The sequence below is a fragment of the Somniosus microcephalus genome, chromosome 14 (genome assembly GCF_052327205.1).
Source record: "Somniosus microcephalus isolate GS21.2 chromosome 14, FLI_Smic_1.0, whole genome shotgun sequence".
In the NCBI taxonomy this organism is placed as follows: domain Eukaryota; kingdom Metazoa; phylum Chordata; class Chondrichthyes; order Squaliformes; family Somniosidae; genus Somniosus; species Somniosus microcephalus.
Window position 1 is genome coordinate 639,671 of NC_141000.1, and position 25,177 is coordinate 664,847.

General features: G+C 48.5%; 1 protein-coding gene across 2 annotated transcripts in view; it reads left to right on the plus strand.

Moving 5' to 3' along the window:
* Window positions 1-3,323: 3,323 nt before the first annotated feature.
* dgkh (diacylglycerol kinase, eta) overlaps window positions 3,324-25,177 on the plus strand; it is a 532,784-nt gene continuing 510,930 nt past the window's right edge. Inside the window, exon 1 of one of the 2 annotated variants that reach the window (XM_086006091.1) lies at window positions 3,324-5,604. In XM_086006091.1, the coding sequence (XP_085862217.1) occupies window positions 5,479-5,604 (126 nt within the window). In that variant the 5' untranslated portion in view covers window positions 3,324-5,478. The remainder of the gene's footprint in view (window positions 5,605-25,177) is intronic. The other variant, XM_086006092.1, reaches the window with a different exon arrangement.

A 25,177-nucleotide genomic window follows, 5' to 3' on the forward strand; every position in this document is an offset into this window, starting at 1 on the left:
AAATGCCTGAACGACCTCTTTGCCTTGTTCGGGTTCCCAAACTATATACATAGTGACCGGGGCGCCTCCTTCATGAGCGAGGAACTCCGTCAGTTCCTACTAGCGAGAGGCATCGCCACTAGCAGGACCACCAGCTACAACCCCCGAGGGAACGGCCAGGTGGAAAGAGAGAACGCGACGGTATGAAAGGCCGTCCTCTTAGCCTTAAATTCTAAGGGCCTCCCAACCTCTCGCTGGCAGGAGGTCCTCCCGGCGGCGCTGCATTCCACCCGGTCACTACTTTGCACTGCCATTAACGCCACCCCCCATGAACGAATGTTTGTTTTCCCCAGGAAGTCGACTACGGGAACCACGCTACCAACCTGGCTGACCTCTCCGGGGCCTGTCTTGCTGCGAAAGCACGTGAGGGCCCATAAAACGGACCCCCTGGTCGAGAGGGTGAACCTCCTGCACGCCAACCCCCAGTACGCCTACGTGGCATACCCAGACGGGCGGGAGGACACAGTCTCCTTACGAGACCTCGCACCCTCGGGCACTCCGGAGACACCACCGCTACCCCCCCCCCACCACCCCCCCAATTCCAGCCCAGGTAGACGGTACGCCGGAACCCCAAGAGCCTTCGCCTACCTCGCAGACGCCAGCATTAACACCGGAGAACGCAACACCGCCGCTGCGACGATCAGACAGGCTTACGAGGCCTCCGGACAGACTGACATACCAGAACTGGTAGTAGACTTCACCCCGCCGGACTCAAATCTAAACAAGGGGTGAATGTGGTAAACCACTTTTACCGTTCACTATCGTTACACTATAGTTATCACTGTTAGATCGTTTCCCTATAGTTATCACTGTTCACATTGTTGTATCACTGTACGAGGTCGCCTCTTGTCACGCTGCTATACCTGGGCTGACCACTGCCGACTCCGCCCATGGCTCCGCCTACCTGCCCGGGTATAAAGGTGGTCGACTGGCTGGTATTCCTCCTTCTTGGATCCGATCACCCACGAGGGTGGGCTCTGTTATTTAGTCAATAAAAACCTATAGTTACTTTCTTAACTCGTCGCTTTTCATTGGATGAATTGATAGGTATATCACCCCCCTCCCTCTCTCTCTCCCCCCTCCCTCTCTCTCTCCCCCTCCCTCTCTCTCGCCCCCCTCCCTCTCTCTCTCCCCCCTCCCTCTCTCTCTCCCCCCTCCCTCTCTCTCCCCCCTCCCTCTCTCTCCCCCTCCCTCTCCCCCCTCCCTCTCTCTCCCCCCTCCCTCTCTCTCTCCCCCTCCCTCTCTCTCTCTCCCCCCTCCCTCTCTCTCCCCCCTCCCTCCCTCTCCCCTCTCCCCCCTCTCCCTCTCTTTCCCCCCCTCATTTTCTCTTTGTAGGACCTTGACTTGTGTGACTTGGCTGCTGCATTTGACTACACTTTAAAAGTAGTTGACTGCCTGTGAAGCGAGCTGTATAAATGCTGATTTGCTGTGAGAAACAGCAAGCCCTGGCATGCTATGTGAATGACCCAGTCTAGCTGTGAATCAAAAACAAAATCTGCCGTTTTGTGCAACCCAAAATGTGATGTCTTGATTCGATTCATAAGGAGGCCAGCCTTCAGTGGATTTGGGAATTGTAATCTGTAGTGTTGCATAGTGACACAAAGTTTTCTTGGAGTTGTAGTTTCCTGTCTGTTGGGTCCCTTCATTGCAGGGAGCTGATAGCTGAGAGGCAGGCCTTGAGAGGGAAACATGATGGGAGAGAGTTCAGATACAAAAAAAAAACCTGAGTATGATTTTCTTGTAAATTATGTTTTGTTATCTTACAAACTTCAGTTTTAGTACTATACCCTCAGGTTACTGACAAAACAAGATGATCACTGAAGGATTTACAAAAATATTTTGGATGATTTCATTGGTTTGTCTTCTCGTTAGTTGTTTTATTGGTAGCTGTTAGTTCATTGCTGATTCCTCGTTTTTGTATCTGCTTGGTGCATACCACTCGATCTGTCCAGTTGTGATTACTTGCTGTTTTATGAATGTAATATTTAAGCCAGTTAGGTGCTGGTGTGATGCAAACTTTGTGCGTGACAAAGTGAGACGCTTTGAAGCGTGATGGATGTGGGTTAGCCGCAAGACTTCGACTGAGATATTATCTCCTCAGGTCTGATAGAGTATTTGAAGTGCTTGGGTGTAATGAGTGAGAAATTTCAGATCTTAAGAGTCTTGTCCAGTATGATATTTACAAGTACGATAGCAAAATACTGCAGATGCTAGAAATCCGAAATAACAACAGAAAATGCTGGAAAAACTCAGCAGGCCAGGCAACATCCGTGGAGAGAAATTAGAGTCAACGTTTCGGGTCAAACCCTTTGTCAAGACTGAAGGCCGGGCTGGGAGAGAACAAAAGAGAAGTGAAGAGACATTAAGAGGTATTGAAAATGAGACGAGATGGTGGTCGGACTAGTGGAGACAAAAGACGGCTCTAGATTAGGTGTGAAATGCGCTGGCAGAATGAGAGACAGCTGCCATGTGGGAGAGAAAAAAGGCGGGGGGGGGGGGGAAGGGCCAAAACAAAGGTGTGGATAAAAAATAAGTAAAAATGTAATGGGGGCCGAGGTTATGATCTGAAATTGTTGAACTCGATATTGAGTCCGGAAGGCTGTAAAGTGCCTAATCGGAAGATGAGGTGCTGTTCCTCGAGCTTATGCTGAGCTTCCGTGGAACAATGCAAGAGCCCGAGTACAGTGAGGTCTGAGTGGGAATGGGGCGGTAAATTAAAACGACAGGCGACCGGAAGCTCGGGGTCATCCTTACGGACTGAACAGAGGTGTTCCGCAAAGCGGTCACCCAATCTGCGTTTGGTCTCCCCAATGTAGAGGAGAGCACATCGTGAGCAGCGAATACAGTAAACTAGATTGGAAGAAGTACAAGTAAATCGCTGTTTCACCTGGAAGGGGTGTTTGGGGCCCTGGACAGTGGGAAGCGGGGAGGTATAAGGGCAGGTGTTGCATCTCCTGCGCTTGCACGGGAAGGTGCCGGGCGAAGGGGAAGGGGTGCTGGGGGTGATAGAGGAGTGGACTAGGGTGTCTCGGAGAGAGCGGTCCCTATGGAATGCTGAAAGGGGAGGGGAGGGGAAGATGCGTTTGGAGGTGGCGGAAATGGCGGAGGATGATCCGTTGAATGTGGAGGCTGGTGGGGTGAAAGGTGAGGACAAGGGGAACCCTATCGTGGTTCCGGGAGGGAGGGGCAGGGGTGAGGGCAGAAGTGCGGGAGATAGAACGGACACGGTCAAGGGCCGTGTCAACCATGGTAGAGGGGAATCCTCGGTTGAGGAAAAAGGAAGACATAGCGGAAGCACTGGTGTGGAAGGTGGCATCGTCGGAGCAGATGCGGCGGAGACGGAGAAACTGGGAGAATGGAATAGAGTCCTTACAGGAGGCGGGGTGGGAGGAAGTGTCGTCCAGGTAGCTGTGGGAGTCGGGCTTGTAGTGAATGTTGGTCAATAACCTATCCCCAGAGATCGAGACGGAGAAGTCGAGGAAGTGAAGGGAAGAGTCGGAGATGGACTTTGTGAAGGTGAGGGAAGGGTGGAAATTGGAGGCAAAGTGAATGAAATTGTCTAGTTCAGGGCGAGAGCAGGAAACGGCACCGATACAGTCATCAATGTATCGGAAAAAGAGGTGAGGGAGGAGACCCGAGTAGGACTGGAACAAAGAGTGTTCCACATATCCCACGAAAAGGCAGGTATAGCTAGGACCCATGCGGGTACCCATAGCAACACCTTTGATTTGGAGGAAATGAGTGGAGTTAAAGGAGAAGTTGTTCAATGTGAGAACAAGTTCAGCCAGGCGGAGGAGGGTGGTGGTGGATGGGGACTGGTCGGGCCTCTGTTCAAGGAAGATGATATTTACAAGGTTGGTTGCATAAGAAGTTATTTAGATTAGGTCATTGCATCAAATTGAAAAAAGCAGCAAACCAGGATTTTACTTTCTTTATTTAATGTTGACATATGCTCTGGTTCAAAATATGACTGCAGTTCAACTTTGTTAGCTGAAGTAGAGACACTTGCATCTAAGTTAAATATGACTCCTGTTCATGATATATTTGTAGCTATTTCAAGTTACAGGTATATATAATTTTGAATCCTGTGCGGTTAACCGGCTTTAATTTGTGAGCCACTGAATAAGGGTTTCTTTAAAAGGTGCACATTAATGAATGTGTGATTGTTTTCCCTTCAGAATAACCTTCCTGAGAAAACAGGAAAAGGCCACTGTGTAGTGTGTATACCATGTTAAGTCCCCCTTTCCATGGTCTGCTGAAGACATTTAGAACCACCATCTTCTTCAAAAAAAATAATGTTGGAATGAAATGCCGTTTGAAAATGTTGCTATCTATTAGATTGAACTAAGTACTCTGGTGTATTATTTAATCTGGAGGGAATTGGTTACCCATTGTTCTAATGTGAATGTTTTAGTCCAGTTTTGGTATTTTATTGCAGGGTATCAAAGTTCTCTCTGCGTGGACCGTACAAGTGTTTGATATGGAGACCACATGGACATTTTAAATCCCCAATCACATTAGTTCCCATATATCTCAAACTGCTGATCGTAACAGATCTTGGTGTTCTGATTTAGGATTTATTCACTAATTACATAGAATTTACAGCAGAGAAACAGACCAATCTGCCCAACTGGTCTTTGCCAGTGTCTGTGCGCCACACGGGTCTCCACCTACCTTACTTCATCTCACCCTATCAACATATTCTTCTGTTCCTTTCTCCCTCATGTTTATCCAGCTTCTCCTTAAATGCATCAATGTTATTTGCCTCAAGTACTCTTATGTGGCTGCAAGTTCCACATTAACATCACTCTCTGGCTAAAGAAGTTTCTCCTGAATTCCTTATGAAATAACACCAATCAGACAACAACACATGATCAGTCCTTTCGAAAGCTTCAGGCCTACAAAATTCAAACAGGACACAGAGAGATTTCGAAATATATTCACAAATAGGCCTGAGTTGCCTGCATGTCGAAGGCTGCATTGCTCGGGCTCAGGGCTCACAGGTTGAACACATCAGGTTGTGCTGCTGGATTTAAATAACGCTAAAATACAATCGAAACTATTGAACTATTTAATCTGATCGAGCATTAAAGAAGAATTTTATAAAGGTCAGTTAACTGAATAATATCGAGTTCTTGACAATGTTAATGCAATGATATGGGATCCTGTCATTTTTATTTCTAAATAGGAAGTGGATGAAGGAAAAGGGATTGAAGAGATATGGGAACAGGACGGGTAAATGTCATTGGAACTGTTTGCTCGTGTGGAGGGGAAACACCGACACGTCACGTACTGGTTGGGCCGAATGGCCTGTTTCTGTGTTGTAACTTCTGTGTATTTCTACTTATGTAAATTTCTGGATTTGAGCTGCAGTTGTAAGTTTTGTTATTTAAAATCTTATCTGTAAAGTGGTCTTATTTCTTGAAACCCATTATTATAATGAATACTTTTTTGAAATATCAGCACACAATAATTGTGAGTTTTTGCAGATTTAAAGCATGCAGCTGTTGGAGAGGAAGCATTGAAAAAAAATCATCACCATGGAAACTAAAACCTGTTATAAAAGTAAGATATTTCAGTTAGCTAACACACGTTTAGAAATCTGTCTTAAAAAAAATGGAAATGAATCCGCTGAAGAGCATTGCATTTTGGAAGGATGAGTAGTAAATGGTACAATGTTAAAAGGGGTGCAGGAACAGAGAGACCTGAGGGTTCACGTACACAAATCTTTGAAGGTGGCAGGACAAATTGATAAGGCTGTTAAAAAAGCATACGGGATCCTGGGCTTTATAAATACTGTAGAGGCATAGAGCAAGGAAGTTGTGCTAAACCTTTATAAGTCACTGGTTAGGCCTTAGCTGGAGTATTGTGTCTAATTCTGGGCACCGCACTTTAGGAAGGATGTCATGGCCTTGGAGAGGGTGCAGAGGAGATTGACTAGAATGGTACCGGGGAGGAGGGACTTCAGTTATGTGGAAAGAGCAAAGAAGCTGGGGTTGTTCTCCTTAGAGCAGCGGAGGTTAAGAGGTGATTTAATAGAGATGTTCAAAATTATGAAGGGTTTTGAGTACATAGGGAGAAACTGTTTCCATTGGCAGGAGGGTTGGTAACGAGAGGACACAGATTTAAGGTGACTGGCAAAAAAAAAACAGAGGAGAGATGAAGAGAATTTTTTTTACCAAGCAAGTTGTTATGATCTGGAATGTGCTGCCTGAAAGGGCGGTGGAAGCAAATTCAATCATAACTTTCAAAAGGGAATTGGATAAATACTTGAAGGGGGAAAAATTGCAGGGTTCTGGGAAAAGAGCCGGGAAGTGGGACTAATTGGCTCGATCTTTGAAAACCCCGGCACAGACACGATGGGCCGAATGGCCTCCTCCTGTGCTGTATGATTCTCTGCTCCTTAAAGATTGTTGTAAGAAGAAGTATAGCCATAGTTCATATCCTTTGAAATCTTTGGGCACTTGGCTCAAGGTGCACTATATGCAACTGCGACATTGCTCACAGGAGCTCAGGATATGGTAACGTTTAACGTCTGGGGCTTGGCATCTCAAGTGTGACAAGATGCAAGTGTGTTGTTTCAAAGAAGTGTCCACCATGCAGAAGACTTTTAATGTATTACAGATGAAGCCCAATATCCAATTTATTAACTTCAGTAAACTAAACATGTTAATTGTTAAACCATGTGGCGAGTTCCTGTTCAGTTATTGTAAGAGATCACAGTGGAGGAGAATTGTATCCAATCCATTTCTGTATATTAATCAAACCGAGTCCACCCATTTCTCACTGTTCTGCAATCTGTTAATAAATGCAATGGATTTCTTTTCAAATGTTTATGTTGTAGAGATTGTCTGTGCTGTTAAAGCTAAACCCAAGGTGGTTAATTATTAGGAACAGTGATATTGGAGCAGGCTGGTCTAATGCCAGCCTTTGCCTCCGTTGTCTCCATCCTGCTGGTAGCTACCTTCGAATAAGTAAGTGATCTCACACGCTCTTTGACTTGGCTTTCTGCTGCCCAAAACTACCTTGAACGCATCAGTAGTTAGCTTGATAACAAGGAGCAACAGAAAATAACCACTGCACAATGGAGTGCTCCCTGGCTTCAGGCCACCCCAGGGAGCTGGTAAATATATATACAATCTGATGACAATTAATACGCTACATCTTATTTTAAGAAGAGCAAATTTTATTTAATGGCTTTAGCAATGCGAAAGGCTTATTTTCAAGCTTAGAAATCATTAGATGCTAATGAATAACAACAAACTTGAACTTAGATAACACCTTTAATGGAGTGAATGTCCCAAGGCTCTCCCCAGAGGCAAAGTGCGAGAATGATTCGGGGAGGTGACGTTGCATGGTCATAAAGACAGGTTTTCAACAGGCTCTTGAAGACGTGGAACAAAGTAGCAAGGTGGTAAGGATTAGAGTGATAGTTTCAGTCTTTGATCAAAATAGCTCAAGGCTGTGCTACCAATGGTAGAATGGCGGGGTGGAGATGAAGAATAAAGCCAGAGTAGGAATATCGGAGGGTGTATGCTGGCACATTGGACTGCAGGGTGCTGCAGAGATGGAGTGAGACCCGACGCGATGGACTTGTAAACAAAGTTGAGGATTTTGAATTCAGTCTGTTGGAGCATAGGGAGGGAATGGAGGTCAGCAAGTATGGGAATTATAGCGGAATAGGATGGCCTGTTTCTGTGCTGTAAATTCTATGTAATTCTAACCCCGAGTGATGATGGTGTAGTTAGGGTGGAGGTTGGCAATGGGAAGTTGGAAGTCGACAGTGTTGGTGAGGGATAGGATGTGTGGTTGATAATAGATGATCTTTATTACACCCACAGTACTGTAGGTATACAATAAAAAAAGTTCTTAGTTAATGGCCGTGCTGATCTGTAACTTTCTGCTAACGCACGTTAGCAGTTGTCAGTGGCAATGAACTTCAACTTTGGCCTATTCTATTATCTCTTACCCTTGAGTAAACCACAATACTCAGGAGGGAATAAATTAAATTTAGTTAATTCCAGATCTGATTTTTGAGCCAACAATTCCATTTCAATTTAGTATTGAACCTAAAGAAAATATATTGGATTATACTGCCACAAAGATGAGGATAAGTGCCCCGTTACTGCAAGACACTTGACAGTTTTAATTAATTGTAAACATAATCTCTTGTATATCAGTCCTATTTCATTCTAACACTAGATTTCAGTTTGGATCAAAAATTACCCTGTCCACACTCTCTCCTATCCTGTCTGAAACATCTTCAAATTCAGTACAATCCGAGTAAAGGTGTCTCAAAGTAATCGTGATGTTTAACCTTTAGGGAAATAATGAATTTTGCGTTTAAAAAAAAATGGAAACAGTTTTTCTTCTCATCCTGAACATACGTGTTTGAATGCAGTAATTACAAGACAGTCATTACAAGTCTTCCTACAGTACAACAATGACTACGCTTCAAAAGTACTTCATTGGCTGTAAAGCGCTTTGGGACATCCTGAGGTCATGAAAGGCGCTATTGAAATGCAAGTCCTTTCTTTCATACAAAGAGCCTCATTGGTCCACATCTACATTAGTGCAGGGCTCCAGCCCCTTAAATCATCTCATCAGTACCTATAAATTGGCACATAGAAAACTCCATCAGCTTCTTCCTCCCTCGATCCTGATCATTCCTTAACGGGTAACCGGGTCCGCCGCAGCATTGGCTGACAATTGAAGCTTTGTATTGGAGGGGAGAGGAGTAGATTCATAAACAAGGCAGCCTTTTTTAGAAACTGATCTCTTAATGGCAATGCTCTCATTATTTTTCTTGGCCCAGTCCCTTTTTAAAATGGTGGACCATTTGCAGCATGTTTGTATTCTGCTGATTCTTCATGTCACAACAAGTCAAGGTGCCCATCCTCCAGCAATAAACATCCATAGTTAGGACGAAAAGCAGAAATTGGCCCTAAAGAAGAAATAAAGACTTGCAATTATATATCCCCTTTCACGGCCTCAGGATGTACCAAAGTGCTTTACAGTCAATTAAGTATTTTTGAAGTGTAGTCACTGTTGTAATGTATGGAAACGTGGCAGCCAATTTGCCCACAGCAAGATCCCACAACAGCAAAATGAGCAGATCATCTCTTTTAGTGGTGTTGGTTGAGGGATAAATATTGGCCAGGACACCGGGGAGAACTCCCCTGCTCTTCTTTGAGTAGTGTCATGGGATCTTTTACATCCGCCTGAGAGGGCAGACGAAGCCTACACTCTGATCCAATCAAATGACATAATCCAGCTACTCCTGTTGTTTGGCTCCTGTGATTTTTCGCCGGTGTATTTTGTTTTTTGTTGATATTTTGACAGTTTTGTTCTCGATGTAGGCCTCTCTGTTAATTTCCCATTCTAAAATAGCTGAAAAATGCATGCGCTGGCAGTTCCAAAAAGGCAGCTGAACAGAAATGTAATCTTACAGTAGCTAAATGAAGTACGTGGGAAAGCATTTAAAAAGGCTGGCATTACAAATGTGGTTGCAAAACTTTAAGTTCAAACCTTTTGGCAAAAACACAAATTTTAAGCAAAATTAATAAATGAAATAATGACTAAAAGTTTTAGCTAAAATATAGATTAACAAGATTCAATAAAGTTTAGCACATGTAAAATGGGTAAGGAAAGTCTATAGGGAGGAAATTGGTTATGGCTCACTTTCAGGTCCATAGCCAGCGGTGTGCCGACATGCGCAGGCCCCAACCAGAAGGCCTGAGCACAGCGCGATAGTGGTCCTCGGGCCTCAATAAAACATTTTTGTATGAGCTGCTGGCGTCTCCACAGTCAGCTTGCGCAGTTTACTGAGGAGAATATAGGACCACGTGCCCAGTCGGCAGCAACCCGGAGGTAAATCCTGGGGGGGGGATGCGGGGATTGGAGCTGTAACTAGGGGCCAAAGCTGATCACATAGACTCTGGAGTCAGGAGCGCACTCCTGGCACCTCATTTCTGAACTTAAAAAAAGTAAGGTAGCTTTTGTTGGCTGCTGAATCCCGAGCAGGGTAGGCCCGGCTCCTGCTCCACTCATGGCCAACAATTTTGGGCAAGGAGACCTAAAGCAGGTGTTGGGCCCCGCGTTTACACATATGTAAGAGGCCTAATTCCTGTTTAAGGCGATTGCCAGGAATGCCTGAAAAAAGCCCCCAACAAATTTAGCAGTGGCCCGAAAGCATGGGCAGATTGGGTGCAGGCTGCTCCACTGCTTAACTTGTCATCGTTGTTGTACGCCCCAAAAATGGGCGCAATACATCCCATTTCTACCCTTCTATTTTTATTATTATAACCAAACTGTTCAGAAGGCTTAATTTGTATTATAATTTTTTAATTCAGTGTTCCCTGTTTCATTGGAAAGAGTTGGGTTCTTACCAGAAATATGAATTATTTTTTTTAATTTGGTCGACGATTATGGAGGCCCTCAATCCAGATCTACCTTCTGACAAGATTGGTCCAGCGACGATAATTACAGGAATCTCTAAGATCTAGAATTCCCTCCCAAAACCTTTCTGCATCTCCACCTCTCTTTCCTCCTTTAAGACGCTCCTTAAAACCTACCTCTGTGACCAAGCTTTTGGTCACCTGTCCTAATATCTCCTTCTGTGGCTTGATGTCAAATTTTGTTTGATAACGTACATGTGAAGCACCTTGGGACGTTTTACTATGTTAAAGGCGCTTTATAAATGCATGTTGTTGTTTTTATTGAAGTGTCCTGGTCCCCCACCTCCAACTCGCTAGCTGACACAGTGCCACCCGCTAGCTGGCACAGTGCCACCCGCTAGCTGGCACAGTGCCACCCGCTAGCTGGCACAGTGCCACCCGCTAGCTGACACAGTGCCACCCGCTAGCTGGCACAGTGCCACCCGCTAGCTGGCACAGTGCCACCCGCTAGCTGACACAGTGCCACCCGCTAGCTGACACAGTGCCACCCGCTAGCTGGCACAGTGCCACCCGCTAGCTGACACAGTGCCACCCGCTAGCTGACACAGTGCCACCCGCTAGCTGGCACAGTGCCACCCGCTAGCTGACACAGTGCCACCCGCTAGCTGGCACAGTGCCACCCGCTAGCTGACACAGTGCCACCCGCTAGCTGGCACAGTGCCACCCGCTAGCTGGCACAGTGCCACCCGCTAGCTGGCACAGTGCCACCCGCTAGCTGACACAGTGCCACCCGCTAGCTGACACAGTGCCACCCGCTAGCTGACACAGTGCCACCCGCTAGCTGGCACAGTGCCACCCGCTAGCTGGCACAGTGCCACCCGCTAGCTGGCACAGTGCCACCCGCTAGCTGGCACAGTGCCACCCGCTAGCTGGCACAGTGCCACCCGCTAGCTGGCACAGTGCCACCCGCTAGCTGACACAGTGGTGTCAATAGACACTCTGCTCTTTGTTGCTAACAGCTCGCCGCAAAGTAAGAAGTCAACTTTGTATGGCAGATAAACAGTCATTTATAGCCAAAGTCCCCTCTGGGTCCTGGCTCTGACCTGCTAATCTGACTGATCATATGTGCAATCATACATAAATACATATTACTGCACAGAAGAAGGCTATTTAACCCATCGCACCTAAACTGGTGCTAGCTCTTCATCAGGTGCTAGCTACTCTAATCCTATTTCCCTGTCCTCTCCCATATCCTTTGATTTTCTTCCTATTCCAATACTTATCCGATTCCCTTTTAAATTATGTTATAGTCTCTGCCTCAACAGCCACTTATGTTAAAGCATTCCAGGTTCTAATAACATGCTGTTCGGACAAAAGTTCTTCTCCCAACTTGCCAGTAGTTGTGAACGGTCCGCTCTTTGTGTGGGCAGCTAGCTTTCTTGCCCTCCGTTCAGACCGTTTGCGTGGCGTGTACTAAAATAGCTTTTTGGTCTCTGTGGATAGAGCAGATTACATTTATTCTGGGCAAGTGTAAGTACTACACATAGGAGGAAAAAAATAGGCAACACAAGTACACCATGTATGATGTCAAAATGGCTAAGGCTGAAGTTGAAAGAGATCAAGCAGTTCTTGTAGACCCAGTGTTTGCCGTTCTGCAGTGATTGGACAAAGTAATCTACAAAGCAAATCCAATGTTGAACAATGCAGTCAAAATTATTGAATACAAATTGATACTCTAACTGTATATAGGGCTCTGGTCAGTCCTCACCATCGGTATTGTGTTCATTTCTGGTCACTGAAATATTCAGGCCCTGGAGGCAGTTCAGAGAAGAGCTACGAGTTTGATCCCAAGCATCAGAGGACTAAATAAGGAGAACAAATTGGAGAAATGTGGGCTTTTGAGTCGAGAGGAGAAAACTGAAGGGCGACCTTATAGAATGTATAAGGCAACAAACAGTATTCACCAGGTAAATCCAGAAAATTACTTCAAGCTAAACTGTGATAATAGGAGAAGGGAGCACAGGTTGAAACTAGTAAAAGACAAATTCAGAACTGATGTGAGGAAGCTATTAACACAAAGGGCTAAAAATTGAGTAGCGCTAACTTCGCCGGGGCGCTACATTTAGCGCCCCAGAAAAATTAGCACCCCCGCGCTGGAACTTGAGTGGTTGCGCCCCAAGTAGGAAGCGGGGCGCTACTGGAAGCGCCCTGCATCCCTCTTGGGGCACTGTGAGTCAATATTGCGGCGTTATGTGCCACAGCGCCACACGCTGCGGCACGTCGCGCCGCGGTATTGCAGGCCTTCCTCCCCTTCTTAAAGGGGAGGGGCCTTGTGCAGCGCGACCTGGAGCCCAACTGGGCCCCCCGGGGATTGGGAGTGCAGGCAAAAGAGCCCGGCACTTAAGAGAAGTGCCGGGCTCTTGGAGCGCAGCCAGCACTCCGCGGGGGGTGGGGGGGGGAGTGTTTTAGGAGGTCTGGGACGGGAGAGCAGGCAGGTGCTGGCAAGCGGCCAGCAACAAAAATGGCCGCCCCGTACCTCGCCTTTAAATTGCACCTCCCCAGCCGCAGGTACGCCCCCCTGACCCCGTCGGACATAGCGTCCGGCGGTAAGTCAGGGGGGCGCTCCCGAAGATTGTGGCCGGGGCGTGAGCGGGGCGCTGCGCACGCCAATGACGTCATCGCCAGCGGCGCAGTGCTGCAGGGCGCTACCGGTTAGCGCCACCACTAACCTCCCGCTGAATTTTGCGGGAGGCATGGGCAGTGCTGCGCTCGGGCGCTAGTTGGTTTGCATCCCGTTAGCTCCCTCTTAAGGTACTAACAGGAGGCGCAACCAACTGAATTTTTCCCCCAAAGTGTCCAATACAAGGGGATGAATTTCTGAGATGGCAGTGGAGGTGAAAACACTTCAAAAAAAAACAGTTGGTGCTGTCGCCAAAAGATCATTTTTATCAGTAAGCATCTGACAAGTTAGGACGTTTCGGTTGCATGCCCTTCATCAGTCATTCTTGGGTGCATGATATCCATGTCATCACTCTCCAGTCTGCATGATCGCTTGTTGAGAATATTCTTCTCTGTGCAATTTTGTTCTATGGTTGGTGTTGCATCAGAAGTGACACTCTGGGCCTTATAGCGTTAAGAGGTGAATTAAAGGGTTATTTCCTTGGGAACATGTGGTCCAGCCATCTTCTATTGTGTACCAGCTTCTGTCTTTCCAATGGTCTTTCTTCACCTAATTCCATTTAGCTTACAGATTCACAATCCATCATAACAGTGGAGTCCTCTGACAACTAATTCATTAAAATAGGCTTATTTTTTCAGAAAAATCACTTCTACTTGTTGTAAACTGATTGTCAATGCAATGGATATAGGAGTGTGCACAGCAATAAAACATGCTTGTCACAGAAATCACAGAAACCTCACAGTGCAGATAGAGGCCATTTCGGCCCATCGAGCCTGCACCGACACATATCCCACCCGATCCCCGTAACCCCTACACCAACACATATCCCACCCTATCCCCGTAACCCCACGTATTTAATCCCCCTAACACTAAGGGTCAATTTATCATAGCCAATCAACCTAACCCACACATCTTTGGACTGTGGGAGGAAACCGGAGCACCCGGAGGAAACCCACGCAAACACGGGGAGAATGTGCAAACTCCACACAGACAGTCACCCGAGGCCGGATTCGAACCCGGGTCCCTGGCGCTGTGAGGCAACAGTGCTAACCACTATGCCACCGTGCTGCCCCAGTACTCCATTTTATTACTCTGAGATCCATGAATGTGTTTGAATTATTGAATCCAGTAAGGGCTGTCTTAGTGTGTAATAACAACAACAACTTGTACAGTATTTATATAGTGCCTTTAACGTAACAAGACGTCCTAAGGCGCTTCACAGGTGTATTATAAGACCAAAAGAATTTGACACCAAGCCACAGAAGGAGAAATTAGGGCAGATGACCAAAAGCTTGGTCAAAGAGGTAGGTTTTAAGGAGTGTCTTAAAGGAGGATAGAGAGGTGGAGAGGTTTAGGCAGGGAATTCCAGAGCTTAGGGCCTAGGCAGCAGAAGGCACGGCCACCAATGGTTGAGCGATTTATAATCGGGGATGTTCAAGAGGGCAGAATTAGAGGAGCGCAGATATCTTGGAGGGGGAGGGGGGGGCTGGAGGAGATTACAGAGATGGGGGGTGCTGGAGGAGATTACAGAGATGGGGGGGGTGGCTGGAGGAGATTACAGAGATGGGGGTGCTGGAGGAGATTACAGAGATGGGAGGGGGGGCTGGAGGAGATTACAGAGATGGGGGGGTGGCTGGAGGAGATTACAGAGATGGGGGGGAGGCTGGAGGAGATTACAGAGATGGGGGGGCTGGAGGAGATTACAGAGATGGGAGGGGGCTGGAGGAGATTACAGAGATGGGGGGAGGCTGGAGGAGATTACAGAGATGGGAGGGGGGGCTGGAGGAGATTACAGAGATGGGGGGGTGGCTGGAGGAGATTACAGAGATGGGGGGGAGGCTGGAGGAGATTACAGAGATGGGGGGGCTGGAGGAGATTACAGAGATGGGGGGCTGGAGGAGATTACAGAGATGGGGAGGGGGGGCTGGAGGAGATTACAGAGATGGGAGGGGGCTGGAGGAGATTACAGAGATGGGGGGGCTGGAGGAGATTACAGAGATAGGGGGGGCTGGAGGAGATTACAGAGATGGGGGGGCTGGAGGAGATTACAGAGATGGGGGGCTGGAGGAGATTACAGAGATGGGAGGGGGGGCTGGAGGAGATTACAGAGATGGGAGGGGGGGCTGGAGGAGATTACAGAGATGGGGGGGTGGCTGGAGGAGATTACAGAGATGGGGGGGCTGGAGGAGATTACAGAGATGGGAGGGGGGGCTGGAGGAGATTACAGAGATGGGGGGAGGCTGGAGGAGATTACAGAGATGGGGGGGGCTGGAGGAGATTACAGAGATGGGGGCTGGAGGAGATTACAGAGATGGGGGGGCTGGAGGAGATTACAGAGATGGGAGGGGGGGCTGGAGGAGATTACAGAGATGGGAGGGGGCTGGAGGAGATTACAGAGATGGGGGGGCTGGAGGAGATTACAGAGATGGGGGGGCTGGAGGAGATTACAGAGATGGGGGGGGCTGGAGGAGATTACAGAGATGGGGGGCTGGAGGAGATTACAGAGATGGGAGGGGGGGCTGGAGGAGATTACAGAGATGGGGGGGCTGGAGGAGATTACAGAGATGGGAGGGGGGGCTGGAGGAGATTACAGAGATGGGGGGGAGGCTGGAGGAGATTACAGAGATGGGGGGCGCTGGAGGAGATTACAGAGATGGGGGCTGGAGGAGATTACAGAGATGGGAGGGGGTGCTGGAGGAGATTACAGAGATGGGGGGGCTGGAGGAGATTACAGAGATGGGGGGGACTGGAGGAGATTACAGAGATGGGAGGGGGGGCTGGAGGAGATTACAGAGATGGGGGGGTGCTGGAGGAGATTACAGAGATGGGGAGGGGCGAGGCCATGGAGGGAGTTGAAGACAAGGATGAGAATTTTGAAATCGAGGCGTTGCTTAACCGGGAGCCAATGTAGGTCAGCGAGCACAGGGGAGATGGGTGAATGGGACTTGGTGCGAGTTAAGACACGGGCAGCTGAGTTTTGGATGACCTCAAGTTTACATAGGGTAGAACGTGGGAGGCCAGCCTGGAGTGCGTTGTAATAGTCAAGTCTAGAGGTAACAAAGGCATGAATGAGGGTTTCAGCAGCGGATGAGCTGAGGCAAGGGTGGAGACGGGCAATGTTACAGAGGTGGAAATAGGTGGTCTTAGTTATGCTGCGGATATGGGGTCGGAAGCTATATGTTTTTCACAGATCACATTTTCCCTGAAACTCCATGATTGAGCAGCCCAATGATTTACACAAAAGTCTGCTAACATTTATGTGCAAATCATCAGGTCTCTTTCTCCCCACACTGACCCCCCCAGCGTTCTCTGTGGGTAAAATGCACAACCCTAGCAATAATACTGGAGAGAGCCACTCACTGGCACCGTATATTAATGGGTTAAGTTGGCTATGGATGGTTGCAAAATCTAGCTCAGGATATTTTCTGGGAAGCTGGGTTATGTAATGCTGGAGCAGGAGCTTTTTATGTTTCTGTGCAGCACTAAACGGTACAGGATTTCACTCTTTATTTTTGGAAGAGGACCAGGAGTTGCCCATCTTCTCATTATTAAAGCTAATATTTTGTTAAGAATGACATCGAGCTTACAGCACAGAAACAGTCTGTTCGGTCCAACTGGTCTGTGATCGAGCCTCCCACCCTACTTCATCTCACCCTATCACCATATCCTGCTATTCCTTTCTCCCTCATATGTACTTCTCTAGATTTCCCTTTAATGCATCTATGCTAATTGTCTCAACCACTCCCTGTGGTAGCAGGTTCCACATTCTCGCTACTTTCTGAATAAAGAAGTTTCACCTGAATTCCTTTTTGGATTTATTGGTGACTATCATATATTTATGACCAATGTTACCGTTAAGCTGCATGGCCGCACAGGCCGGCTCACTGGCTTTTGAATAGAAATAACTGCGCATGCGTGGACATGTGAATGGACTGTGCAGCCTGTTAAAGGGCCACGCACCCAAAAAAAATTAAAGGGAACATTGTTTATGACCCCTAGTTTTGGACTCCCTCACAGGTGGAAACATCTTCTCTATGTCCACCCTATCGAACCTCATTATAATTTTAAAGACCTCTATCAGGTCACCCCTCAGTATTCTCTTTTCTAAAGAAAGGAGCCCCAGCCTGTTCGACCTTTCCTGATCGTTATAACCTCTCAGTTCTGATATCACCTGTGTAAATCTTTTTTACACTTTCTCCAGTGCTTCTATATCCTTTTTGTAATATGAAGACCAGAACTGTCCATAGTACTCAGTGTGATCTAACTAAGGTTCTATATAAGTTTAATGTAAATTCTCTGCTTTTGAATTCTATATCTCTAGAAATGAACCCCAATGCTTTGTTTGCATTTTTTATGGCTCTGTTAATCTCCATTACTTTTAATGATTTGTGAATCTGTACCATTAGATCCCTTTGCGCCTTTGCTCCATTTAGAGTCTTATTTTCCAAGGAGTAGGTGTCCTCCTTATTCCTCCTACTAAACTGTACCACTTCACAATTAAAAATGATGTAACCAGGTAAATTTAATACCCACATTTCTAAAGGAACAGACGTGTTGCTACGATGGGTTTAATTTTTTTTGAATGCATTTGAATCCACAAACAACTGAACATAAACACATTTCATCATTATCTTGTCCGAGTTAAATGCAGAGGAATGCCTAGGGAATTATCAACAGACCAACTATTAATTCAGATGGTTTTCTCTTGTCCAGCCTCGTCAGGCCCCAAAAAATGCTCATTGTTCCTTTTTATATTTAGATATGACGAGAATGATGCAAAAGCCTGATGATTAATTACTTGCTTGGTTGCTGATAGGGAAGAAAGGTTCCATTTACTGTTAGACAGCTCTCTGTCTGTGCATGAAGTTTAGTTACAGAACTGCTTTAGTTTTGCATTGGAATTTGTGGCAGTGACTAACAGAAAGAGTTTTGGGGAAACCTGCAGACACATGCCTAATGTTTGTCGAATGCCATCCTTCTTATTTATATTTTGTCTGTTTGCATGGAATGCCACAAGGAGGTTGTGTAATGAGTGTTTGCATGCATGAATTTTGTGTTTTCAATTAGATGCTTATTAATGGCTATGTGCTTATTCATAAGGTACCATTGTGCTATTTATGGCCCTTTTTTACTAACCTCCAGCATTTTTGCACATGCTCCAGTTAACTGGAACCAGCCCCAACGAAAGCTGTACCCTCTAAATCCTAGAAGACACCCACATCCTTTAGCAAAGCACTGTAACAACTGGACTACTAATTTAAATATAAACTTTATAATAACATTTCTTATGACTGTCATGTGTGGCTCTGTGGCGGAGCCACTGAGGGACTCTGAGCAACTGTATATAATTCCCTTTAACGAGGTTTCGCTCCAACCTAAGCCTGTACCAGTCTGTTAGTGATTTCTGTGTTTGTACATACTGTTTGCATGTACGGAGCGCGGTCCCTTTAAGACCGCAGCAAAGCGCGGGTAAACAGGATGACGTCATGCCGCTAATCACGTGACCACCCAAGCGCGGGAGAAACGTGATGACGTCATGACGCCATCCACGGGACCGCCCTGGCAGTCCTCGTGGAGCCTCCGACCAGCAAAGACCTGTTTTCGTGGTTCTCCTGTACAAACTGTTTAAACTCGTTAGTTTTGCATTAAAACTCGTTTGTTTGAACGCCTGAGTCGAACTCAGTTCTTAGATAGGAATTAGAGGCAATTCCTACATCTCTGTCAATCTTCTTCCTTTGGTTAAGTCATTTCCCCACCTACCCCCCCTTCTATTTGGTTATTTTGGTCATTTTCTATTTTCGTTATAACAAGCAAAACTTCTCTCACCAATTTCAATTTTCCCCTTATTTATGTTCAAGAAAAGATTTGACCCAAAATGTTCTCTTGCGATACAGCTGCCATGGCAGTTCCTCACCCACCCCACTAAATGCCCCTAAAAATAAAAATTAATTTGTAAAAAATGCATCAAAAATCACAAACATGCACAGAAAGGTACCTCCAACAACTTTTCCCATCTCTTCCACAAACAGCAAAACATCTCCTGCTGAGCTTATCAGCATCTTGAACTCCACACCCACCCTCCCATCCAGATACTTCACAATCCCCTCCTGCCCACGTTAGTAGCCGCTTGCTGTTCAGTAGCCACTTGTTGGGGAGAGAAAAGGAACATAGGAAACTTTCTGGTATCCGGCACGGACAGGACCGACGTGTTGCCAGTTCATCAACAATTCCGGATAACCGAACGCTATAGTAAAAGATACGGAGCTCAGAGCTCCGTATAAACAAACCCTGTTGCTTCAAAACAATCGGCACAAGTTGCCAGCGTCTCTGTAGCTTAGCAACAGCTTCAGCTACACCCTTGCACAGCAACAAATGGAGTAAAAAAAGTAAGAAAAGTTATCTGAACCAACTCCTGAATTTTGCCGGTGGATAGAGCGTTCCGGTTATTTAGGGGCCGGTTAATCGAAAGTTCCCTGTAGTATGGATTAAGAGTAAGAAGTAAAGAAGTGCAAATGGGAAACAATATCTACAGGGGAGAGAGAACGAGGAAGTAAAGAGGTGAGAAAGAAAGAAAAGTGAGAGAGAGAGAGAGAAAAGCAAAAGTGAAAAACTAGGAGAGAGAGAGAAACAGAGGACCAGAAGAGAGAGAAACAATTAAGGAGGCGAAAGAGTGAGGGAAACTGATGTCGAAAGGACTGGGACAGAGAAAGAAAGAATGAACGAAAGAGAGATTTGCATATCACCTTTTATGTCCTCAGGACGTCCCAAAGTGCTTTACAGCCAATTAAATACTTTTGAAGTGTAGTCACTGTTGTATTGCAGGGAACGCGGCAGCCAATTTGCGCACAGCAAGTTCCCACGAACCGCAATGTGATAATGACCAGATAATCTGTTTTTAGTGATGTTGATTGAGAGATCAATCTTGGCCAGGACACCGGGGAAAACTCCCCTGCTCTTCTTCAAAATAGTGCCATAGGATCTTTTATGTCCACCTGAGAGGGCATACAGGGCCTCAGTTTAACATCTCATCCGAAAGACGGCACCTCCGACAGTGCAGCACTCCCTCAATACTGCACTGGAGTGTCAACCTAGATTTTTGTGCTCAAATTTCTGGAGTGGGACTTGAACCCACAACCTTCTGATGCAGAGGCGAGGGTGACGCAAATGAAGGAGAAGCAACAAAAATGAAGGGGAAAAGAGAATAGGAGACTTTTTTGCAGGTGAACCAGTACCATTACCCTTTGCTAGAAGGGTGTGAGAGGATGCGAGAACTTTTTTTGGTGGAGTCCAGTTCAAATTAAATGGAAATGACGCAACTTCGTCCAAAAAGCTTTCAGAGCCACTGTTGGAGCCAATGAGTTGCACAGTAACCCATTTTCAATGAGCAAACTCCCAACTCTCTCTCTCTCTATGTTGACTGACTGAAAATGCACATGTTCAGTAGGTGAAGAAAGTGATTGGTGAACTGTTTGTAAATGTAATTGCATTTACCTGTTGGGGCCAAGAGTCTGAGACAGAGAGCAACATAAAGAGGCTGAGGGGTAAGGAGAGACAGGACTGAGGGGTAAGGAGAGACAGGGACTGAGGGGTAAGGAGAGACAGGACTGAGGGGTAAGGAGAGACAGGGACTGAGGGGTAAGGAGAGACAGGGACTGAGGGGTAAGGAGAGACAGGGACTGAGGGGTAAGGAGAGACAGGACTGAGGGGTAAGGAGAGACAGGGACTGAGGGGTAAGGAGAGGCAGGACTGAGGGGTAAGGAGAGACGGGGACTGAGGGGTAAGGAGAGACAGGGACTGAGGGGTAAGGAGAGACAGGGACTGAGGGGTAAGGAGAGGCAGGACTGAGGGGTAAGGAGAGACAGGGACTGAGGGGTAAGGAGAGACAGGGACTGAGGGGTAAGGAGAGACAGGGACTGAGGGGTAAGGAGAGACAGGACTGAGGGGTAAGGAGAGACAGGGACTGAGGGGTAAGGAGAGACAGGACTGAGGGGTAAGGAGAGACAGGACTGAGGGGTAAGGAGAGACAGGACTGAGGGGTAAGGAGAGACAGGGACTGAGGGGTAAGGAGAGACAGGGACTGAGGGGTAAGGAGAGACGGGGACTGAGGGGTAAGGAGAGACAGGGACTGAGGGGTAAGGAGAGACAGGACTGAGGGGTAAGGAGAGACAGGGACTGAGGGGTAAGGAGAGACAGGACTGAGGGGTAAGGAGAGACAGGACTGAGGGGTAAGGAGAGACAGGACTGAGGGGTAAGGAGAGACAGGGACTGAGGGGTAAGGAGAGACAGGACTGAGGGGTAAGGAGAGACGGGGACTGAGGGGTAAGGAGAGACAGGACTGAGGGGTAAGGAGAGACAGGGACTGAGGGGTAAGGAGAGACAGGGACTGAGGGGTAAGGAGAGACAGGACTGAGGGGTAAGGAGAGACAGGGACTGAGGGGTAAGGAGAGACAGGACTGAGGGGTAAGGAGAGACAGGGACTGAGGGGTAAGGAGAGACAGGACTGAGGGGTAAGGAGAGACAGGACTGAGGGGTAAGGAGAGACAGGACTGAGGGGTAAGGAGAGACAGGACTGAGGGGTAAGGAGAGGCAGGACTGAGGGGTAAGGAGAGACAGGACTGAGGGGTAAGGAGAGACAGGACTGAGGGGTAAGGAGAGACAGGACTGAGGGGTAAGGAGAGACAGGGACTGAGGGGTAAGGAGAGGCAGGACTGAGGGGTAAGGAGAGACAGGGACTGAGGGGTAAGGAGAGACAGGGACTGAGGGGTAAGGAGAGACAGGGACTGAGGGGTAAGGAGAGACAGGGACTGAGGGGTAAGGAGAGACAGGGACTGAGGGGTAAGGAGAGACAGGACTGAGGGGTAAGGAGAGACAGGACTGAGGGGTAAGGAGAGGCAGGACTGAGGGGTAAGGAGAGACAGGACTGAGGGGTAAGGAGAGACAGGACTGAGGGGTAAGGAGAGACAGGACTGAGGGGTAAGGAGAGACAGGACTGAGGGGTAAGGAGAGGCAGGACTGAGGGGTAAGGAGAGGCAGGACTGAGGGGTAAGGAGAGGCAGGACTGAGGGGTAAGGAGAGACAGGACTGAGGGGTAAGGAGAGACAGGGACTGAGGGGTAAGGAGAGACAGGGACTGAGGGGTAAGGAGAGACAGGGACTGAGGGGTAAGGAGAGACAGGACTGAGGGGTAAGGAGAGACAGGGACTGAGGGGTAAGGAGAGACAGGACTGAGGGGTAAGGAGAGACAGGGACTGAGGGGTAAGGAGAGACAGGACTGAGGGGTAAGGAGAGACAGGACTGAGGGGTAAGGAGAGACAGGACTGAGGGGTAAGGAGAGACAGGACTGAGGGGTAAGGAGAGACAGGACTGAGGGGTAAGGAGAGACAGGACTGAGGGGTAAGGAGAGACAGGGACTGAGGGGTAAGGAGAGGCAGGACTGAGGGGTAAGGAGAGACAGGGACTGAGGGGTAAGGAGAGACAGGGACTGAGGGGTAAGGAGAGACAGGGACTGAGGGGTAAGGAGAGACAGGGACTGAGGGGTAAGGAGAGACAGGGACTGAGGGGTAAGGAGAGACAGGACTGAGGGGTAAGGAGAGACAGGACTGAGGGGTAAGGAGAGGCAGGACTGAGGGGTAAGGAGAGACAGGACTGAGGGGTAAGGAGAGACAGGACTGAGGGGTAAGGAGAGACAGGACTGAGGGGTAAGGAGAGACAGGACTGAGGGGTAAGGAGAGGCAGGACTGAGGGGTAAGGAGAGGCAGGACTGAGGGGTAAGGAGAGGCAGGACTGAGGGGTAAGGAGAGGCAGGACTGAGGGGTAAGGAGAGACAGGACTGAGGGGTAAGGAGAGACAGGACTGAGGGGTAAGGAGAGACAGGACTGAGGGGTAAGGAGAGACAGGACTGAGGGGTAAGGAGAGACAGGGACTGAGGGGTAAGGAGAGATGGGACTGAGGGGTAAGGAGAGACAGGACTGAGGGGTAAGGAGAGACGGGACTGAGGGGTAAGGAGAGACAGGGACTGAGGGGTAAGGAGAGACAGGGACTGAGGGGTAAGGAGAGACAGGACTGAGGGGTAAGGAGAGACAGGACTGAGGGGTAAGGAGAGACAGGGACTGAGGGGTAAGGAGAGACGGGGACTGAGGGGTAAGGAGAGACGGGGACTGAGGGGTAAGGAGAGACGGGGACTGAGGGGTAAGGAGAGACAGGGACTGAGGGGTAAGGAGAGACAGGGACTGAGGGGTAAGGAGAGGCAGGACTGAGGGGTAAGGAGAGACGGGACTGAGGGGTAAGGAGAGACAGGACTGAGGGGTAAGGAGAGACAGGACTGAGGGGTAAGGAGAGACAGGACTGAGGGGTAAGGAGAGACAGGGACTGAGGGGTAAGGAGAGACAGGGACTGAGGAGTAAGGAGAGGCAGGACTGAGGGGTAAGGAGAGACAGGACTGAGGGGTAAGGAGAGACAGGACTGAGGGGTAAGGAGAGGCAGGACTGAGGGGTAAGGAGAGACAGGGACTGAGGGGTAAGGAGAGACAGGACTGAGGGGTAAGGAGAGACCGGGACTGAGGGGTAAGGAGAGACAGGACTGAGGGGTAAGGAGAGACAGGACTGAGGGGTAAGGAGAGACAGGACTGAGGGGTAAGGAGAGACAGGACTGAGGGGTAAGGAGAGACAGGACTGAGGGGTAAGGAGAGACAGGACTGAGGGGTAAGGAGAGACAGGACTGAGGGGTAAGGAGGAGAGACAGGACTGAGGGGTAAGGAGAGACAGGACTGAGGGGTAAGGAGAGACAGGACTGAGGGGTAAGGAGAGACAGGACTGAGGGGTAAGGAGAGACAGGACTGAGGGGTAAGGAGAGACAGGGACTGAGGGGTAAGGAGAGACAGGACTGAGGGGTAAGGAGAGACAGGACTGAGGGGTAAGGAGAGACGGGGACTGAGGGGTAAGGAGAGACAGGGACTGAGGGGTAAGGAGAGGCAGGACTGAGGGGTAAGGAGAGACAGGACTGAGGGGTAAGGAGAGACAGGGACTGAGGGGTAAGGAGAGACAGGGACTGAGGGGTAAGGAGAGGCAGGACTGAGGGGTAAGGAGAGACAGGACTGAGGGGTAAGGAGAGACAGGGACTGAGGGGTAAGGAGAGGCAGGACTGAGGGGTAAGGAGAGACGGGGACTGAGGGGTAAGGAGAGACAGGACTGAGGGGTAAGGAGAGGCAGGACTGAGGGGTAAGGAGAGGCAGGACTGAGGGGTAAGGAGAGGCAGGACTGAGGGGTAAGGAGAGACAGGGACTGAGGGGTAAGGAGAGACAGGACTGAGGGGTAAGGAGAGGCAGGACTGAGGGGTAAGGAGAGCCAGGGACTGAGGGGTAAGGAGAGGCAGGACTGAGGGGTAAGGAGAGGCAGGACTGAGGGGTAAGGAGAGGCAGGACTGAGGGGTAAGGAGAGACAGGGACTGAGGGGTAAGGAGAGACAGGACTGAGGGGTAAGGAGAGACAGGACTGAGGGGTAAGGAGAGGCAGGACTGAGGGGTAAGGAGAGACAGGGACTGAGGGGTAAGGAGAGGCAGGACTGAGGGGTAAGGAGAGACAGGGACTGAGGGGTAAGGAGAGACAGGGACTGAGGGGTAAGGAGAGACAGGACTGAGGGGTAAGGAGAGACAGGACTGAGGGGTAAGGAGAGACAGGACTGAGGGGTAAGGAGAGACAGGACTGAGGGGTAAGGAGAGACAGGGACTGAGGGGTAAGGAGAGACAGGGACTGAGGAGTAAGGAGAGACAGGACTGAGGGGTAAGGAGAGACAGGACTGAGGGGTAAGGAGAGGCAGGACTGAGGGGTAAGGAGAGGCAGGACTGAGGGGTAAGGAGAGACAGGACTGAGGGGTAAGGAGAGACAGGACTGAGGGGTAAGGAGAGACAGGGACTGAGGGGTAAGGAGAGACGGGGACTGAGGGGTAAGGAGAGACGGGGACTGAGGGGTAAGGAGAGACGGGGACTGAGGGGTAAGGAGAGACAGGACTGAGCACAAAGGATGACTGAGATTAGAGAACATTAAAGAAATCAAAGAATGAGACAGA